Below are 16125 nucleotides of genomic sequence, written 5' to 3' on the forward strand. Positions count from 1 at the left end.
TTCGACCAGTTATGGAGTATGCCCCCATCATCTGGACAGGTGCTCCGCCCAGCTACCTGCAACGCCTGGATCATATCCAACGCTGTGCTCTGCGAATCATCGGTCCAGGTGCACTATTACCTAGCCTGGCCATCCGTCGTACTGTTGCCTCGCTTGCCTGCCTATACAAGCTGCATTACCTGCCTGGCCCTCCGCAGCTGCTCTCTGTTTTGCCACCGCGCCATTTCCCCTCATCCAGCCCCAGAACTCGCAGCGAGCATGGTAGCGTCATTGGCCATGACCACCAGCTCCAACACCAGCTGCTTGCATCTGTCCCGCTGGCATTAAAGCGCTCGTTCCCACACTGCAGTATTAGTGACTGGAACTCCCTCCCCGCCGCTCTTCTGTCCCAGCCTCCCCACAGCAAGGGAATGCAAGCATTCAAAACTAATGTTTATCGCCATCTGCGAAGCACAAACTGGCTCTGGGCAGTCGACTCGCTATGATGATGCTCTCGTCGTTCTCCTCTATCCCTATCTATGCACCACAACTGGCTCAGACAACCGACTCGCCATGATCAGCCATGATGATGTTCCTCTCAGTAACAGCCCTTGTAATTTGTTAATAGTCTCACAGTTTCTCCCGCACACTCGCTGATGTTAACCCTTCCTTTCTTTTCATTTTGCTGACTCGTACAGCTCTATCTTTTGTTTTTGGTGCGTGTTTTTGGCCGTGATGCCGAGACCTCAGGTCGGCAGAGCCATCAATGCCCCACCATCACTGCTGCGTCTCGGTGCAGCCCCTGCTCAATAGTTGTCACGTTCGTCCTAGTCTCAGTATCATTGTCTTTCTTTATTATTTTCGAGCTGGGAGTGTGAACATAGTAAAAAAAAAAAAAAAAAAAAAAAAAAAAAAATGAATGGTGCATCTCAATGATATTATAAGTAAAGCCGTCTCTGTATTGTGACTTTCAGAAAAAAGGGAACATCGAGAGGCAAGGGTTACAAATATTCTTTCCTGCATTTTTCACTGTGTCAAGGTAGACAAAGTAGGCAAGTAGACAGACCCTGCTCTATCCAGGGACTAGCTTCTCAAGAAGCAGTGAGATACAGCAGAATTAAGTCTGGGTATCTTGTCCCATTATGGTTGTTAGCAGCCCTGTCCACTCTAGCACTAGACTGCTGTGTTCTTCATTGCAATGCATCCGGAGATAGTAGCTATAATGCTGCTTCACGATTCGCCATAACCCAGAAAGCCATCAACTCAGGTAACATTGATAAGTGCTCTCTCAGTCCAATCATAGTTGTACATATTGGAGTGTCTTGTGGTTTTTTTTATTGTGTTTGAATACTGATCACCATCTGAACTGAGATTCACCAGTTGCCAAAAAGAAACCATGAATGTACCAAAAGTATGCTCGATGTACACATCCACATGTAGGCATTGTCCATTCTCAATGTCATTGGATAAAAAAATCATCAACTTGAGAATGTACAATGCCTGATGCACATACTTATGTACAGTGATGGAGTGCAGAGTTTCACTGCTTATCAGGCCCACGTTTAGTGCCCCGGATGAAACAGACCGAATGGAACTTCCCGGGTGAAATAGCCAGGGTGGAACGTCCCTCTGAAAGCGGCTCTGGGGGAAGGGGGGGGGGGTATCACCTGTACAACCCAGCTTAGTTCATACAATGTGATCAGCATGCACGTCGAATCATTTCAACTAGGTTATTCTCTAAACTTGGATTACACACATCGGTATGGGTAACTTCCATCCATTAGAGAGCTACCCTATTAGAAATTGCATTAGAAATTGCATTTTGTGTGCGACCCCTTGCTTGTGTGCCATTGTCTCTGCTATTATGTGTGTGTGTGTGTGTGTGTGTGTGTGTGTGTGTGTGTGTGTGTGAGAGTAAAATATTCAGACGTCACATCTGCAAGGGTGAACAATAGACGAGCACTTACAACACTAGCGCTGACAAAACGCCATACGCAGCCGGCAGCTTTGAAAGCCTCAGTTCCCGTACGATTCAAAATAATGCCAACACCCTCGCCACAACGGCAAGAGTCTCCCCCGCCAGGGACAGGTCGGCCAGAGCACAGGACAGTAGAATTCTGCACACTGTAAATGCCACTTCCGAACCAGTGAGTCTCTTGCAGTCCGGCTGCCGTGATGTTGAGCCGTCGGAGTTCACGTCAGGCGAAATAGCACGTCATAGTACTTTTTGAGATCAGCGGGAAGAAGATGACGACGTCCACTAATTTAGTATCTGTGCACACGAATCTGCTGTGTGTGTTACTCTGTGTGTCAGCTATGGCATTATCGCCTATGGTTCCATGCCTAGCATGTACGTCTGAACCATCCTGCAAAGTTTGAATGACGTAGGTTGAGCGATCGCTCCGCGAAACATACTTTTTGAAATTCTCTTCATAGTATATCTTCCACCATTGAAATTTCGAATTTCTTCGAATTTTTTGCTGAGAGGGGTGGCTTGCAACCTCGATATGGCTTGTTCCAGGCATGCTTTGGAGCCATCGCCTGTTGAAACAGTGGCGGGAAGCTGCCCTGCAACTGTTCCAACAGGAAATAAATCGATCCGAGAAAGCGCGAGTCCGCGAATCTCGTTTGAATATTGAGTATTTCAAGCCTTTTCACGACGAAGATGGAGTTCTTTTTGGAGATGGACGTCGCGGCAAAGGACATGGTGTCCGACTTCTGGCGTCTGGTGCCGATAGTTGGTTTTGAAGCCAGGGATCATTTGTCCAGTCAGGTCGGCAGCCTAACCATCGGTAAGCTTGTGTTTGGATCCCGTTCTGCTCGATGTGGTAGATGACAAACAACTTTATATCGCACAAATTGATCTCAGCATCATGCGTACGGTATTTTATATTCAGAAAATCCCAAAGTGTCTCTGTGTGGCCGTCCTATGCCACGAGAAACTCCAATCAGGCTCCTATGTCCTCTGCCTTCATGATTGAATGTCCACTTCGTTTGAACAACGAACACAACAATCGAGGACGGCTTTGCAATGAAAAATACAGCTATACTGGAGCTGAAAAAAGGAAGAAAAAAACGTGCTCAGGATGAGACTCGAGTACACGCATACTCTCCCAGCTGGTGAAACGCAAATTTTTGTGAAAAATGCGTGTCGCCGACTGACCAGTAATTTCGCCTGACGATCTGCGACACGGTTGATCTTTTTGTTCTCAACGGCATTCCCAGTTAGGCTTGCCGTCTCCAAACCGCCATCACGCTCGACCAGGGATCTCACGTTCCAACACCCGAATCGTACCTGGCAGTGTCTCCTCCTCTCTCTTCTCTCAGCAACAAATTTCATAATTTGCGCGGTCGAAATCCACTCGGGGGCTTGTCAAACCGCCGCGAGTGGCGACGACGGGCACGACCAAAGGTGACGGCAGCAAACACCGTCCCGTCCTCAAGTCGTGGTGATCCCGACGTCGAATGCGCTCTGTTGGCTCAGAGGCGACCCTTACGGGGCCGCCTCTGGCCTGGAAGGGACCTACGACGAGTTTTGAGGAGAAAGACTGTCAGAGCTCAAAACACTGCAAACTGCCCTCTAGAATATTTTACTCTTGTGAGCGCGTATGCTCCGACGTTTGCAGCCAGTCGTTCAAGCAAAGAAATTTTCTTTGACGACCTCCAACGAACTTTGAACGACACCTCTTCAACCGACCACTGCGTTTTACTTGGTGACTTCAATGCACGTGTTGGCTCTGGGCAGCTAGACGACGAGTGGTACGGTATACGGGGCACGCATGGTTTTGGACGCATGAACTCTTCTGGCGCTGAACTGCTGTCTTTTGCTGCTGCAAATCGACTGTGCATATGTAACACCTGGTTCCCAAAACGTGACTTGTTCAAACGTACGTGGCAACACCCTCGCACCCTCCAATGGCATTGCATTGACCACATCCTTGTTCGACAAGAGGACCTGAGTGCCTGCACTGATGTATCAGTAATCAGGAATGCTGAGTGTGGCAGTGACCATCAGCTGCTACATGTGTCATGGGACATGTCTAGCCCAATCAGGTTTAGCAAGCAGGGCACGGCCAGCCGACAACGACAGCACTTTGATGTTGCCCAGCTCAGGAACTCCAAGCCATCTAGTCAAACTGACACCAATGACGAGCCTACACCAGTTGATTTGTATCGCAGTGTTGTTGAGAGTGAACTCACCAAAGATTGGAATGAGCAAGCCAACATTGCGAGTAAATGGAACCATATCAAGTCAGCACTTGATACTGCGGCAACCTCTGTTCTCGGATTCTGGGGACGCCAACAACCGGGCTGGTTCCAGGAGGCAAGTCCAGAGATCCAACCACTCCTTGGGGATCAACGCTGCATACAAGGAGTGGATCCAGCATGGACAGCACCACGATCATCCATCCTTCAGCACATTTAAATATGCCAGGTTGAAGGCACGCTTGGCTATTAATGCAGCCTGTGTGAAGTGGATAGAAAGCAAGGCGCTAGCGGCTACAGAGTCCCGTTTGAACGGAGCTATTATATGGAAGTGCATGCACGATCTCCAAGCTGCAGGGGAAGGTTTGAAACCGGCTCGGACAACCGCAGTCGTGGATGAAAGCGGAAATCTATGCACGTCACCAGAAGAGCAGGGTCACCGTTTTCGGAGACATTTCTCTGGAGTGCTGAACATCCATAGCACATGGTCACCTAGTGCGCTGGACTCCATCCCACAACTGCCGGTAGACCAAGATCTCGCTAGTCCCCCGACACTGGAGGAAGTTCGTCGTGCTATTGGCAAGCTCCAGAGCGGGAAATCGGCTGGAGCCTCTGGTATCCTCTCGGAAATGCTGAAATTTGGTGGCGAGCAGCTGTTCCTCAGCCTTCATGGGCTGTTTGGCGATGTGTGGCGAGCAGCTGGTCCTCAGCCTTCATGGGCTGTTTGGCAAATGTGTGGCATGAGGGTCATGTCTCCCAGGAGTGGGTAGATGCCATGCTGGTGCCAATACCCAAAAAAGGTGACCTCTCCAGGTGCGATAACTGGCGTGGTATATCTTTGCTAGATGTCGTAGGCAAGGCACTACAGTCGTCCCTTTCTAATCCGGCACTTGTTTATCCCGAACCCTTGCCAACCGGCGCACTTTCTGACGAAACCGATTTTTTCGTTCAATTCCTACATCTTAATCCGGCACTTGAATTCCGCCTCCGGCAATGACTTTTTGAAACGAATCGCTCAAACTGCACGTAGTTTGATTTCGTAATCCGGCAGTCGTAAATCGCGTACCGTGCAGGTGCACTCCTTGCCAGGCCAGGCTAGGCCAGTCTGGTCAATGTTGTCCAGGAGACAACGGCAGTCAACCATACTTTCTTATTTTAGCAAGGAGTAGTGTCCTGCCAATTTTCAGGTGTGTGTGTGTGTGCAAGAGTACATGTGAACATGTTCTCTGTTTTACTTTATCACTTTATCACTGTGCATATTCCTGGAGAACAATTGAGAATATAAAGCCGTGCACCAAATACTTGGGTTGACACGGAAAAACCCTGCGTTTTGACGTACATTTGATACATGCATGCAATTGGGTAGGGCCGGGTCAGAGGGCAGGATTTCTTAATCTAGCACCCTCGTTAATCCAGCAGAAAACGCCGTAGCAAAAGGTGCCGGATTAGAGAGGGACGACTGTAGCAGGAGTCATTCAGCTACGCCCCCAGTCTCTGGCCAAAGAATTCCTCCCGGAATCGCAGTGTGGCTTCCGCCGTGACGGATCATGCTCCAACATGATATTTACCATCCGCCAACTCTTGGAGAAGACAGTAGAACATAAAACCAAGGGTTTCTTTGTCTTCATCGATTTGCGCAAAGCTTACGACTCGGTTCCTCATGAGTGTCTCTGGCAGGTATTGGCTAGAGCTGGCGTCCCTTCCCACATGCTGGTGGTGATCAAGTCGTTTCACACCTCAATGGCTGCTGTATTACGCATGAGTGGTAAAACTGCAGATCCCTTTAGCGTTCATAATGGTCTACGCAAGGGTTGCTCAATGGCGCCCGTGCTGTTTAACATGTTCATGTGGGCCGTGGTAAGATGATGGCAGCAGCGCGTTAGTGGTGTACCTGGTATTTGTTTCAGTTTCTGTTATGGCATGCTGTCTTTCCAACATTATACTCCCCCTCTATATGAACATAACGCAACATAACACAACACAAACCGTTAGTATCAGAGGACTGATCATCAACTGCAACATGACGAACGTTCTACAGTTGTGGCAAGTGAAATCCGACACTTGCCATGGGGGACAGCGCCACAAATGGACATCAATGATGTAATGCACTGCACCTAATTTGTACTATAGAGCTGTATGCATCCCAAACAGAGTGAAAGGTCACAGCGTAGCTCCACACAGTTCAAAAACAAGTTACATGGTACTCATAAGGAGTATTGGTATCCAATCCCCATTCATTTTTGCCAGCACCTTTTGAACCTTGACTGTGATGGGTACGAGTTTTGTCATCAGACAGAAAAAGTTGTATGTAACACATGTACTGTACGTATGCAGGGCTGCAGGGGCTGCAGACTGCATGGTGCAGTCCCTTATGCCAAGTGTTGGATTTCACTTGCCACAACTGTACATCGATGCACCCATGTGCAGAGCCTTACACACGCACAGATGACGAAAACCATAATTGCTGTCATTCACACAGCAGCAAAGTTCTCATTTCTCTTCTCTGTGGATGTAGTTATCATGGAGTCATACCAACAGTCCATAACACCAAGATTGTGCACCTGCCTGTTCTATTGTAGCGTTGGCACGCTGGTGACTTCAAAGCGTATAGCGTTTAGTGTAGAGTGTAGCATATCCCCGTACTGTATCCCCGTACTTTAGCGTACGGAGTCTGCCTTTGTATCAAAGCTGCTGCTCACGATTCATTTATAGCCAGTTAGTTAATTTAGTTGCCAATCAGTTAATTTCATTGCCAGTACATTTCAATTGCCAATTACACTGTGTTCACTGAGACCCTTGTGCGTTCTTGCCTCCGAGAGAGACTGCGGCCCGCTACAAATTGGTGGCAGCGGTAAATTCATTTTGTTTCATTCTATACCTAACTGTTACTTTACACGTTTCTCGGACCCCCATGGCTCAACCCGCTACAGCTCCGTGCGACGAATCAAGATGAGAATCATGTTTCTTGCCTTCCTGGGCTTGGCCCTGCTTATTAGCCTGCAGCACAATCAGGGTGCTAGCGTGGATCACCCTTCTCTCCGCACGGCACACACTGGAGACTCCAATGGCGATTCCAAGCGACCCGCTACCTACATGTATACTACCGGTGGTGATGGCGAAGCTGATGAGAACGACGACATGCAGGCTGCTGACCAAGACAAGGAGGGTATTCCCCAAGACCAGCAGCGTTTGATTTTCGCCGGCACGCATTTGGCAGACGGCCGAACCCTGAGTGACTACAACGTTCAGCAGAGGTCCACTATTCACTTGGTACTTCGTCTCCGTGGTGGGATGCAGATTTTCGTCAACACTCTTCCTGGCTAGACCATCACTCTTTACGTCGCGCAAAGCGATGCTATCGACAATGTGAAGACCACGATTGAAGACGAGGAGGGAGGTTATTTGTCTGACGCCGAGCTAGCCACTCGGAGTGACCGGTTCAACCAAGATGAAGATAAAACCTGGCTCGCCCTCCGCCATAGCTCCAGCCGCCGCCGTGGTTACTAACGCTGATTCCAGGTATGGCATTTTCTTTTCTGTCTTCCTTCAGTCTCCCTGTTCTCTTCAGTCTTCCTTTATGCGAGTGTGTGAATCCAGTTTAGTTTGGTAGGCGTCTGATCATGGTGAGCCACGGTTTACCCAGCTAACGTGGGACAATGTGTGTGACAACGCCCCTTATAGTTATAGTGTATTCAGTTCGGTTTTTGAACTGCGATGTTCGTGGCGGGTTGTGGCAGCGTTGTGCAGCAAGAGTGCTGTGGTTTTTCAGGTCCTATTTGGAGGACAGTTCTTTCCCCTTTTGACCCCTTGAGATCCTGTGAACCTGGTGTGCTTCTACTTTATGATTTGTTTATCAGTTCATTCTTCTGTCTATTCCAAACGTTATCATTTCCGATATTATTTGCCATACTCCGGTTGACGCTCTCCCAGTAATTCGCGATCTACTATAATGTTCACGACTCCATACCTAAATAACCGACGAGGAGACAACAGTCGTAAAATAGCAATGAACAATATCAATTGTGCACTCATAACCATGTATAAACAATTAAAATGAAACAATTCCAGAACGTTTTCGTGTGACCATCATCAGTGGAACATCGTCACATAGTAAGAATCACTAAAACAACCAGTTATATAGCTAGAGTAATATGAAAAGAAGCGTGAGAATGCAGCACAGCTAGCGGTTATGCATAACGCGTGTAGTGTGAACCTTTGCAGTGTATCTGAGAATGGTAGCAGTAGATGAATGTGGCAGCTGTGAGTGCGTGTGAACAAAAACTGGTGAGTGCGTATTATTTAAAAAGTGTGAGTGCTACAACATTTTCTTTTTGCTTGCATAGAACAGGGTCACGTGTGCGAATATATACAGCTTCCAACACCTGCAACTGCTTCAAGAAACGCGCGTGACAAATAACACTAAGCCAGGAATCGTCAAACAACTTACGACAATCCGGACTGGACACCAAATGCTTGTAGATGGCAGACTTGCTCTTGTCGATGTCGAACTCCTCCTCGTCCGTATCACTCTCATCTACAAGCATTTGGTGTCCAGTCCGGATTGTCGTAAGTTGTTTGACGATTCCTGGTTTAGTGTTATTTGTCACGCGCGTTTCTTGAAGCAGTTGCAGGTGTTGGAAGCTGTATATATTCGCACACGTGACCCTGTTCTATGCAAGCAAAAAGAAAATGTTGTAGCACTCACACTTTTTAAATAATACGCACTCACCAGTTTTTGTTCACACGCACTCACAGCTGCCACATTCATCTACTGCTACCATTCTCAGATACACTGCAAAGGTTCACACTACACGCGTTATGCATAACCGCTAGCTGTGCTGCATTCTCACGCTTCTTTTCATATTACTCTAGCTATATAACTGGTTGTTTTAGTGATTCTTACTATGTGACGATGTTCCACTGATGATGGTAACACGAAAACGTTCTGGAAATGTTTCATTTTAATTGTTTATACATGGTTATGAGTGCACAATTTATATTGTTCATTGACTCCATACCTGTATTATATTATGCAAGTCATCCATTATGCCTATCTCTTATCGTCGAGTTTATTCCGACGGGACCATGCATGCCGCCAGTTTTTTCTCAATAGCAGCCAGTTGTTGATGTCCAGCTATCACCTACATGTAGTATTCGAATCACGAGGACGTGATTGTATTTGAGAGGGGAGGTGTAGCGTTGGCACGCTGGTGACTTCAAAGCGTATAGCGTTTAGTGTTTAGAGTATAGCATATCCCCGTACTGTATCCCCGTACATTAGCGTACGGAGTCTGCCTTTGTATCAAAGCTGCTGCTCACGATTCTTTTATAGCTAGTTAGTTAATTTAGTTGCCAATCAGTTAATTTCGTTGCCAGTACATTTCAATTGCCAATTACAGTGTGTTCACTGACACCCTTGTGCGTTCTTGCCTCCGAGAGAGACTGCGGCCCGCTACACTATTTCCATTCAGTGCTGCAACGGTAGACTTTCACGGCATCACATGGCTTGGGGCAATGGATTATTCTGGCAAGCAGGGTGCAGGGACCACAAGAGAGCTGTACCCAAACCAGGCTTGCAAACAAAACACCTCTTCCATAAGGTGAAGACACGGTGGATGGGTTTGTCACATGGTGTAAAATTCTGCCTTTCCAGACCCCATCGACTGTATTGGCATATTACTGGTGTTGGTCTTTGCGGACTACACTCTACACAATCATGAAAATCCAAACTTACATCAAGACACTTACCTGGTCGATAGCGAACCAGTCCAATACACGCTCAGAAAATGTTCAATTTTGACAAATATAACATACGGTATACCAGCATGTGCCTTCAGCAATACCCCGTGATGCAACTGCCATGGGTTTACCACTGTAAGAAATGTGGAAAACAGAGACATGAAAGAAACCACCCTGACAATGAGAGACAGTCACTGAGACTGTACAGAAGAAATTCAGACAAAGACACTGTCATCTGCCTGAGAAAGATCATTTCATGTGCACAAGCATGTATAGAGTGCAGATTATGGTCAAACCTTTCTCAACTGACAGGGATGATTAGCAAATAAAACCACCGATCCGATAGCTAGTTTGCCGAAGACACTGGACTTATCATCAATGCTGCCAGCTTCATCGAGTAAGACGCTGAACCTCAGAGAAACATCACTGCCGCAGCTGAATAGCTAGATCGCTGGCATATGCAACACAACAAAACTGTCCTCCTCCCGTTCTACCATGGCAACGTACCCCCAACCACGGCTGCCCAAATAGACTTTGATGAACCCAACTAAGAACCATAACACAGTATCGCCACCTTGGAATCATATTCCAACACGAATCTGCTCATGCACAAGGCTCACTCACTGGTACGAATATGCTTGCTCTCTCCTAATCATGCAGTCATTTTAAACAAATATTCGTTGCAAACCCTCTACTTGATCTGGATCTCACTGTACGATCCCATATGGGTCATTACGTAAAATGAGGATTTGAAGCACACTGCGGTAGAGGCAAGCGAATGCTAGGACACAGTGACACCACAACACTGTGACTCTGAGTCACTGTGTGAAACATTGATATGTTGGGACTTACTGACACTGCTGCTTTGCTGATATCATACACTGACCCTACCACACACTGACACTTCCTTAAACTGACCCTACCACACACTGACGCTAGAACACACTGACGCTAGAACACACTGACGCTACGACACACTTACGCTATGACACACTGACACTTCCACACTGATGCAATGATACACTGACGGTAGGACACATTGACACTTCCATACACTGACACTACGACACACTGACGCTATGACACACTGACGCTATGACACACTGACAATATGGCACATTGCCACAACAAAGCATTGAAACAGTTTGAATTACTGGATTTGACATGTGCCAACAATTCCTTGTCGAGTTTTCTTTCTTCAGTTTTGTGAAGGTGCAGTGAGCGAGCATCCTTGTGCTCTCAATCGATCTCTGATTGCCCACACCAGTCAACCGTGACCTGGCTACCCTTGCACAAATGATAAGGTGCTAATAGCCAGTGCAGGCTGTCGTAATAAAACGACTCATCCGTGTTCCATTCCCGTGCATGGTACATGCATGGTGCGACGGCACAATGACAGCTGTCGCAAATCACACTGAGTATTACACGTGTTTGTTGGTGATTCCTGGTTAGCTGCTAGCTTTTCCCTACTCGAAGATGTTGCCGCCGCGAAATCTGGGGGTTTGTGTTCGTCCTGGCGAAAACCGTGTTTTGATCTGTTGAGGGAGACGAGAGATACAGTGCGAAGACGTACGATCTGTCCGAGAATCGGCGAAGAAGTAAGCTTCGCAGACGACCCGTAGTGGTTGGGTTGGGAACAGAATGGAACATATACCAGTCGATGCCTGTCATGGTAGGGATGACTGCTACGAAGTTTTAGCCCCATGCTCCCCAGCGCTTTTTAGCGCCCGACGATAATTACCAAATTTCATCATTTATCCATGTGGATCAAAGCATAGTCTCCTCAATCTTCTCCAGTCGAGCTGAGTCTGGACGCTACAATGTCGAGACGCGAAAAGAGAACATGCATGAACACACAGGAGCATCACATGCAGCTGCATTCTGCCTTGACGAAGCTGAGAACAACACCAGCACCACGCATTTGGAAGACATTTCGAAGAAGACGAAGAACTACATATCTGCGTTCAAAAAAGCCTCTGTACTGTGCAGTATGCATGCGTGCATGCGCGAAGCACGGGGTCCGCGGATCTACTTCGTTCAAAAATCATTGTGCCACACAGGTTGTATGATTTGTGTGCGATCATGGCCTTTCTTCTTGACAAACAAAACTGAAGTTTTTCGATCTTCAAATCGCCATAACGTCCTTGTCATGACTCCAAATCAGCTGAAACTTTGCAGGAGGAATGAAAATGCCATGCTGAATCGATTGGTACCATTTTCGAAGGGTTTCCTTGAAAAATAAAATTTAGCCTGCACTGGCTAGTGCTAATGAATATTGCTGCTGTAGCCGCATCATTTTGGATGGTTTGCGCAAACCGTATTACTCCCATTGGAGATCAGACAAATTTAGGGAATTACAGTAAGTAGGTGAAATGCACTTGCACAGTATGTGCACTGGGAAGGGATAGTCATGGGATAGGACGTTCACACAGTTTCACACCTCCAATCATGATACTGCGTTACTGGTGGTATGGGATGCATTCATCATCAGGTGAGCAGGTGCTTAACAAAAGGTAGACAGCTGGAAAAATTCACAGCTGATTAACACCTATGTGGTGTCAAAAGCTCAGTGTTTACGTAACTCGGGTCGGGGAAATTGAACAGCTGGCAACGACCTGGCTTGTTTGGTAACACACCAACTGATGTTGCCTTGCTAGTTACAATGACTCAATGAATGGTGCATCTCAATGATAGTATAAGTAAAGCCGTCTCTGTATTGTGACTTTCAGAAAAAAGGGAACATCGAGAGGCAAGGGTTACAAATATTCTTTCCTGCATTTTTCACTGTGTCAAGGTAGACAAAGTAGGCAAGTAGACAGACCCTGCTCTATCCAGGGACTAGCTTCTCAAGAAGCAGTGAGATACAGCAGAATGAAGTCTGGGTATCTTGTCCCATTATGGTTGTTAGCAGCCCTGTCCACTCTAGCACTAGACTGCTGTGTTCTTCATTGCAATGCATCCGGAGATAGTAGCTATAATGCTGCTTCACGATTCGCCATAACCCAGAAAGCCATCAACTCAGGTAACATTGATAAGTGCTCTCTCAGTCCAATCATAGTTGTACATATTGGAGTGTCTTGTGGTTATTTTTATTGTGCTTGAATACTGATCACCATCTGAACTGAGATTCACCAGTTGCCAAAAAGAAACCATGAATGTACCAAAAGTATGCTCGATGTACACATCCACATGTAGGCATTGTCCATTCTCAATGTCATTGGGTAAAAAAATCATCAACTTGAGAATGTACAATGCCTGATGCACATACTTATGTACAGTGATGGAGTGCAGAGTTTCCCTGCTTATCAGGCCCACGTTTAGTGCCCCGGATGAAACAGACCGAATGGAACTTCCCGGGTGAAATAGCCAGGGTGGAACGTCCCTCTGAAAGCGGCTCTGGGGGAGGGGGGGGGGGGGTATCACCTGTACAACCCAGCTTAGTTCATACAATGTGATCAGCATGCACGTCGAATCATTTCAACTAGGTTATTCTCTAAACTTGGATTACACACATCGGTATGGGTAACTTCCATCCATTAGAGAGCTACTCTATTAGAAATTACATTAGAAATTGCATTTTGTGTGCGACCCCTTGCTTGTGTGCCATTGTCTCTGCTATTATGTGTGTGTGTGTGTGTGTGAGAGTAAAATATTCAGACGTCCCATCTGCAAGGGTGAACAATAGACGAGCACTTACAACACTAGCGCTGACAGAACGCCATACGCAGCCGGCAGCTTTGAAAGCCTCAGTTCCCGTACGATTCAAAATAATGCCAACACCCTCGCCACGACGGCAAGAGTCTCCCCCGCCAGGGACAGGTCGGCCAGAGCACAGGACAGTAGAATTCTGCACACTGTAAATGCCACTTCCGAACCAGTGAGTCTCTTGCAGTCCGGCTGCCGTGATGTTGAGCCGTCGGAGTTCATCTGCGACACGGTTGATCTTTTTGTTCTCAACGACATTCCCAGTTACGCTTGCCGTCTCCAAACCGCCATCACGCTCGACCAGGGATCTCACGTTCCAACACCCGAATCGTACCTGGCAGTGTCTCCTCCTCTCTCTACTCTCAGCAACAAATTTCATAGTTTGCGCGGTGGAAATCCACTCGGGGGCTTGTCAAACCGCCGCGAGTGGCGACGACGGGCACGACCAAAGGTGACGGCAACAAACACCGTCCCGTCCTCAAGTCGTGGTGATCCCGACGTCGAATGCGCTCTGTTGGCTCAGAGGCGACCCTTACGGGGCCGCATCTGGCCTGGAAGGGACCTACGACGAGTTTTGAGGAGAAAGACTGTCAGAGCTCAAAACACTGTCAACTGCCCTCTAGAATATTTTACTCTTGTGAGCGCGTATGCTCCGACGTTTGCAGCCAGTCGTTCAAGCAAAGAAATTTTCTTTGACGACCTCCAACGAACTTTGAACGACACTCCTTCAACCGACCACTGCGTTTTACTTGGTGACTTGAATGCACGCGTTGGCTCTGGGCAGCTAGACGACGAGTGGTACGGTGTACGGGGCACGCATGGTTTTGGACGCATGAACTCTTCTGGCGCTGAACTGCTGTCTTTTGCTGCTGCAAATCGACTGTGCATATGTAACACCTGGTTCCCAAAACGTGACTTGTTCAAACGTACATGGCAACACCCTCGCACCCTCCAATGGCATTGCATTGACCACATCCTTGTTCGACAAGAGGACCTGAGTGCCTGCACTGATGTATCAGTAATCAGGAATGCTGAGTGTGGCAGTGACCATCAGCTGCTACATGTGTCATGGGACATGTCTAGCCCAATCAGGTTTAGCAAGCAGGGCACGGCCAGCCGACAACGACAGCGCTTTGATGTCGCCCAGCTCAGGAATTCCAAGCCATCTAGTCAAACTGACACCAATGACGAGCCTACACCAGTTGATTTGTATCGCAGTGTTGTTGAGAGTGAACTCACCAAGGATTGGAATGAACAAGCCAACATTGCGAGTAAATGGAACCATATCAAGTCAGCACTTGATACTGCGGCAACCTCTGTTCTCGGATTCTGGGGACGCCAACAACCGGGCTGGTTCCAGGAGGCAAGTCCAGAGATCCAACCACTCCTTGGGGATCGGAACGCTGCATACAAGGAGTGGATCCAGCATGGACAGCACCGCGATCATCCATCCTTCAGCACATTTAAATCTGCCTGGTTGAAGGCACGCTCGGCTATTGATGCAGCCCGTGTGAAGCCTTTCTATCAACTCCCTTCCCAGCATTCCCCAATCCAGCGATCTGACTCTGTTTGCGGATGATTCCAACATGGTCTGCGTTTCTCCGCCTACTGTCGTACCCGCCGCGCACACTGCTTCCCTGCAACTAGACCTTGATAGATGTGTGAACTGGTCCCATAAAGCTGAAGCAGTTTTCAATGCTAACAAATGTGTCCATGTTCCCTTTTGCAGACCTAAATCAAACCCACCTGATCCCAGGACCGTCACCATGGCCGGTACGTTACTGACCCAGCCCTCTTCCCACCGCCATCTGGGCATCATCCTCACTCCTTCACTCAATCTGTCCCCCCATATTCAACACATTACCAGCAAATTTCGAGGTCGGGTTTTTCTTTTAAACCACATGTCCAACTTCCTTCCTTTTCCTGCTGTGAATCTTTTGTATAAGTGTTATGTTCGTCCCCTCCTTGAATATGCTGTTCCCGTTTGGATGTTTTCCGTTTCAGCCACCATGTCCACAACCCTTGATAAACTGCAGGCTACTGCTGCTAGAGCATACTTAAATAGTAAACTCAAGCGTCGGCCTGACTGGACGACTTCCAAAGAAGACCTCAATGTTCTGTCCTCTTGGGAATCGTTAGCATGGCGACGGCAGATTCTTGGCCTTGTCTATTTCCACCATGTATTCTCCCAATACCCCTCCTTGTTGTCTCACTTCTAGCTACCCTCTTCCCAAAGCAGTCGTCACCCTTCATCCATAATTCTTCCTAAAGCTGGCACCTTCTTTCGTAAATCAACCCTTTTTTCTTTGATTGTTGCCTGGAATAAACTTCCTGAAGATATTCGTTCACTCTCTACAACAGCGAAATTTAGTATTGCTGTTCGTCGGTATCATTCGCAATCTATGTTTTCTTTGAAAGGTATTCCTGACTTTTGTGTCTAGGCTAACCACATCTATGATAGTTTCAATAGTTTGTGTATATGTCAGTTATAGTAGT

The 16125-nt window shown here is 47.4% G+C and overlaps 1 protein-coding gene across 1 annotated transcript in view; it reads left to right on the forward strand.

Moving 5' to 3' along the window:
• Positions 1-12645: 12645 nt before the first annotated feature.
• LOC135823319 (uncharacterized) overlaps positions 12646-16125 on the forward strand; it is an 85413-nt gene continuing 81933 nt past the window's right edge. The window contains exon 1 of the mRNA XM_065336182.1: positions 12646-12946. Coding sequence (XP_065192254.1) covers positions 12796-12946 — 151 coding nt within the window. The 5' untranslated portion in view covers positions 12646-12795. The remainder of the gene's footprint in view (positions 12947-16125) is intronic.

The sequence above is a fragment of the Sycon ciliatum genome, chromosome 8 (assembly GCF_964019385.1).
Source record: "Sycon ciliatum chromosome 8, ocSycCili1.1, whole genome shotgun sequence".
NCBI lineage: Eukaryota > Metazoa > Porifera > Calcarea > Leucosolenida > Sycettidae > Sycon > Sycon ciliatum.